Raw genomic sequence first — 5,420 nt, 5'->3', positions numbered from 1 at the left:
AGAATGACTAACTGAAAACAGGCGCACTATATTGAAAACTCAATCCGGGTGCCCGGGCACAATGTGGCCGATTGGATGCCTGCGCGCTCGGGCGGTCCTATTCCACCGGATAGCACTGATTTTTGCGTACATGTGGATGCAGGCAAATAAGCCTAGACTGCACTATTATGTGCACGCGCAGCTTCCTAGATGCAGCGAATCAAACACGTGTTGAACTATAGTCAGTGCATGTAATGATTCTTCTCTCTTGATGCATGCTCCAGCTAACCAAACACAGGGAATATGAATCGACAAGAGGTTGTTGTGCCAAGAGGTTGTTGTGTCTGTGTAATGCGTTTTATTAAAAAAACAAATTAACAATAACACATACATTTTGAACAACCTAATAGGTACTAGTAGCACTTGTCAAAAAAATCTCTTGCCAACACCAGAGGCGAGCTGAAGACAAAAGGCGCGCAGACGACGACCGATGCGACGAGGGAAACTGAAGGGTTTCACAACAACACGGATAGCACGGAGGCCGCGAGCCCGGCTGCCAGCACGGCCGCGAAGCCGATGGCAGAGCGTGGCGCGGCGGCGCCGACGTCGATCTCGATGATGAAGCGGCATGTCCCGGCGGACGGGTCGACGGAGGTGGTGGTGGCGAGGCCGTTGAAGTCGCAGGCGCGGTCGTCCTGGTCCATGGTCTGGTAGTACATGTTGTAGGCGTAGGAGACGTTGCCCTTGGCGTCGAGGCCGGCGCAGGAGGTCTTGTAGCCGAGGCTGGTGCAGTCGGCGAGGCCACAGGCGTAGCCGACGCTGTCGCCCACCTTCTGGTCGGCGAGGTTGGCCGACGTCTTGAGCACGCACCACTTCTTGTCCAGGTACTTGACGCCCCTGGCCGGCCTCATCAGCGAGGAGGCGTTGCCGCCTAGGCTGAGCGGGTACTTGGGCGTGCCGTCGTAGTAGAAGAGGCCCCAGTGGCGCTCGAAGTTGCCTGGCTGGATGCTCTTGCGGTCCTCGTCGACGAGGCTGAAGAGGTAGGCGTCGAGGGGGCCCGGGCGCAGCGGCGTGCCCTGGCCGGACGCGACGTGCGCGAGGAAGCCCTGGTTGAAGCGGCGCGCGTAGTCGATGCTGGCGCTGGCGTCGCCGTCCGTGGGCCAGCCCACCTCGCCCACCACGACGGACACGTTGCCGAAGCCGTTGCGCCGCAGCGCGGCCACCAGCGTGTCGTGGTTGGCGTCGAAGGTGTTCTGGTACGTGACGCCGCCGTCGACCACGGGCGCCGACGAGCCCTGGAATCCAAATAGTATCCCTTGATACTTTCGTTAAGCCCTTAATTACTGATTTTAGTTCGAAAAGTAATAAGTATAGTATAGCTCATTAATTAGCATCTCTACTACTCTACCTGGAAGAAGGCGTAGTCGAGCGGGAAGTTGGGGTCCGCGTACAGGCTGATGAAGGGGTACACGTTGGCCACGAACGGCGCGCCCGTGGCCGCCAGGAACTGCACGATGGAGAGCATGAGGCCGTGGATGTCCGCGCGGAAGTCGCCGTCCGACGGCTTCCCCGTCGGCGACTGGTACACGTCCGCGTTCAGCGGCACCGTCACCTTGACCCTGTCGGCCAGCCCGGCCTTCGCCAGCGCCGCCTGCACGTTCTGCATCGCCGGGAACGTCGTGTTCAGGTACGTCCCGTTGAACGTCTCCAGGAACGGCTCGTTGCCCACGGCCACGTACCTGTGCATATGCATGGCAAACCTTGGTGACTTTTGCAAGAGATTAAGTTCTGGTCATCACTGGGATAAATAACCAGATTTGAAAAAGGAGGGGATTTCGTTACGAGTTCATGCATCGAGTTCTCTCATTCGATGCTAATTTTTCTCAGAACAAAAGAAATTGCTAAGACGGGGAACGAAAAAAAAAATCAGAGGCAGATCAATGGCGTGAAAGGTGTGTGTAGAGGACCACGGCGATATGGTTAGATAGACGCATCATGCTGGGAAGACATGATACGCTGAAAATCTTGGAGCAGGCAGGGATTTGCCTCGCCAAATCATGATGTCGAACCAGAGATCTCCGCATTTAAGTACGGTCCCCAACAGGACATCCTAGCTGTGAGGAGGAAGATAACATGCGCCGTGTGTTACGCTGTTGAATAGCTAGCGCGCGAGTGATCCCGTCGACGTATTCCTCGTCGCCGCTCCTGCACCCGACGATGACGCCGACGACGCCGCCGCCGCCGCCGCATGTTGTCTTCCTCCTCACAGGTGCATACATTCATCGTCCATGGCATCCCACTACGCATGCATGATCCATGGAGACGTGGCAGGTGCACGATCTTTCTCGATGGACGGGCGGCCGGTTCTCGCCTGGCCTGATGCTAGACTTCTGGCCTGATGCTAGACGTGTCGTCAGGCGCTCTCTAGAGTGAGTGATTGGGCCCTTTTGCCCTTTCTACTGCTAGCACTAGCCAGTGCCAACGGCGTACATGTCCCAATCAAGATGCCACCACCAGTAGGAAGCCACGTACGCCACACGCACACGGCAAGTGGAGAGCACCAACACCCGTATAGATTTTCTGGTACTCCCTCCCAAAGTTAAGTGACGAAAAAGCCATCCATTCATAACAGCTTTGATTTGATGTGTGCCTGCTGCCATGGAGACTGGGGAACGGTCGAGACAGAATTTCAGCTTGCTTACACCTGTGGGCTTCCCCTAAAGAGAAGGCGATCTAGCCTCGCTTTTTTTTTTTGCTTTGCTGCCTAGTGCTAGTGCAAACGACTCGCAAAAGAGGAGGGGAGGTGGGAGAAAACAGCAATCTGCTAGTGTGTTCATTTACTTTTTCACTTGCGGTCTCCTTCACTTAATCATGATGTGCAGAATTATTTGACCGTTGTTTTATCTGCCTCTTTGTGTTGTTAAAAAAACAATGATGAAAGCGAAAAGACATTTTTAAAAATATCTAGGAAAGAGGAGGGAATTGTTTTAACAAGATTTTTTTTAAAAAAAAATTCGTTTGTGTGCTAGTGTGTATCTGATATACTCCCTCCATTTTAAAAATATAATTTGTTTGACTTTTTTAAACCTAATTTTGACCACTTGTATTATTAAAAAACCATAAAAAATGAAAAATATAAGTTATATGTACTAACAGTAGCAAAAGGAGGTGTTTTCAGTAGTGACGAGCATGAATGCCCATTCGATGGTATATTACTTTTTACTCGCATATAGTTCATTACTAATGTTACGATCTTGGGTAAGAGAGGGATCGACGTCAGCGGCGGTGACGTGAGCGTGGGGGAGGGGAGGCTGGGAGTGGCAGGGTCACGGGAGACAGCGAGGGATGAGAGATTATCTAAATAATATTGTCTATTGAATTTGAGTAAGGTATGTTGTTTTGATGGTGTGCTAAGCCTGAGTACAATTTGATTGGTGGATTCAATGGAGTTTATGGTATGAAGTGATTTGGTTGGGTGGGTTTAAGAAAGTTTAAACTGATGAATGATATATATAAAGGTATAGATTTATGATCAAAGATTTTCAAATTAGTAGTAGGATGCGTATCTGAAGCAGATGTAATACTCCTAGTAATTGATATAATAAGGCAGAACCGGAGAAGTATGTAATAATGTAACGAAGCAGCAGCAGCAGCAGTGGCGCGCGGCGTGACCCACCTTATGTCGACGCCGTCGCGGACGTGCCCGGAGACGTTCTTGGCGACCCAGTCGGCGGCGGCCTTGCCGCCGGCGGCCAGGCCGGCGAGCATGTCGTTGGGGATGCCCACCATGACCTGGAGGCCGGAGCCCCTGAGCGCGCCCAGGATGGCGTCCTCGGCCTCGAACAGCTTCACCCTGTCGAAGCCGTTGTCCTGCAGCATCCGCACCACCGTGCTCGCCGGCAGCGGGTGGCTCAGCTGCGTGCCCCAGTTCACGCCGATCGCGCGCGCGCGCCGCGCCGCGCACAGCGCCACCACCGCGAGCAGGAGCGCCGCCACGGGCAGGGGCAGGGAGCGGCCGGCGCGCGACATGGACGAGTGAGTCTAGGCGGAGCCGGAGCCGGAGGGAGAAATTATTGTGGACTTGTACGGTTTGGGCTCGTGCCGTCCATCAACTGTCCGATCGGCAAGTTATGTACGTGCTCGCCAAGCTTTCTGTGAATCATCAGTGAAGAATCGTGGGGTCAAGCAGAAACTGTCTGGGCAATAAGCAGGCCAAGGCGATAGAGGAGTGAGGGCAAGCAGGCGAAAGAACGGAGCAAGCTTCGCAGGCAAGAACTCCTGGAAGTGGCCGGACCCCCGAGAAAGGAGCTGCTTTTGGAGGAGGAGGAGAAAGGAAACAGACCGATACAGGGGAAGGAGGGAGGGATTAATAGGTCGCCGGGTAGGGCTGCGTTTCGAGCAAGAACCCCAAACCTTGCAACGACAGCGCCGAACAGCGTGTTTGATGCTTTCGCTAGGGCTAGGGAGTGTGTGTGGGTGTGGTAGAGGAAGATCGCGGGAGCAAGCAACGGCTGACAGATGAGCAGCTGGAAGAGGAACAAGGGGGCGAGCGAAACCGGGAGGAGAACAGGGGAATCACGCTGGGCGTGCCCCCAGGTGTAGTGGTCAGGGGGGGAAAGGGTGTGGGCTGGCTGCGGCCACCATGACCAGAAGATCTATCTCATCCTGGGACCGGAGCCCGGAGAGACACAGACGATCGACAGCGACACGGCATGGAACTGAAAAGGTGGGGAAGATTGCAGACTTATCGCGTCATCTTTGATAATCCTTTGTATATCATGTGCTGTTTTTCTGTTACTGTGAATGAATAGACTCTGTTGGTGTGTGTGTGTTGTTGTTGTTTTTGGCTTCGCAAAAAAAAGGGAATAAAATCAAGAGCAAATCGGCGGCGGGAATGGAGGATTGGCTGGATACGGTTTCCATGGATCTTCTTCTGTTCCTAAACATATGCACGTACATAAATGCAGAGAGAGCAAGCAGCAGATCGATAAACACATCGAACTGTTGCGTGCGTGCGTGCGTACGGCACGTGTGAAGCTGGCAGCAGGAGCCGAGCCAGGAGGGAAAGATCAGATTCTGGAGTGGCAGAAGGGCTCAAGTATCTGCCCGGCTGTCAGTCTGGCTTTACAGAATTATTAAAAACCCCATATCCCATCAAATTCTTGCCGTGCAGAGACGCGAGGAGTATCAATGGTGAGGTGGCGAGGGCCTAGCGAGCAAGAGCAATGGAGAATGGAGTGGCCAATGCATGTCTTAACTGAAAAAAAAACAGAAAAGGTGTCTCGTGAGTCGTGAACGTGTTGAAACTAGCGAAAACGTACTTACAGTTAGGCTTTTATTCTCAATGAAAACTTCTTAGCACTCCACGTCATCAAAAGTGCAATGAATGAAACAATGCATCTCAATGTAATATTCCACTTCACTATTTCATATAGGCTAAC

General features: G+C 52.9%; 1 protein-coding gene across 1 annotated transcript; it reads right to left on the bottom strand.

The window, feature by feature from the left end:
- Positions 1–282: 282 nt before the first annotated feature.
- On the bottom strand, positions 283–4,908 carry LOC103652987 (glucan endo-1,3-beta-glucosidase 6). The gene is made up of 3 exons (XM_020552490.2): positions 3,656–4,908; positions 1,388–1,718; positions 283–1,274 (listed from the first exon to the last, which is right to left on the bottom strand). Exons 1-3 carry the CDS (start codon positions 4,006–4,008, stop codon positions 495–497), a joined length of 1,464 nt encoding a protein of 487 aa, XP_020408079.1. The 5' UTR covers positions 4,009–4,908; the 3' UTR covers positions 283–494.
- Between the last annotated feature and the right edge of the window lie 512 nt (positions 4,909–5,420).

Source organism: Zea mays, chromosome 4, assembly GCF_902167145.1.
Source record: "Zea mays cultivar B73 chromosome 4, Zm-B73-REFERENCE-NAM-5.0, whole genome shotgun sequence".
Lineage (NCBI taxonomy): Eukaryota > Viridiplantae > Streptophyta > Magnoliopsida > Poales > Poaceae > Zea > Zea mays.
Note: the sequence above shows the minus strand (reverse complement) of the source record. Positions and strands in the feature narration are given on the sequence as shown.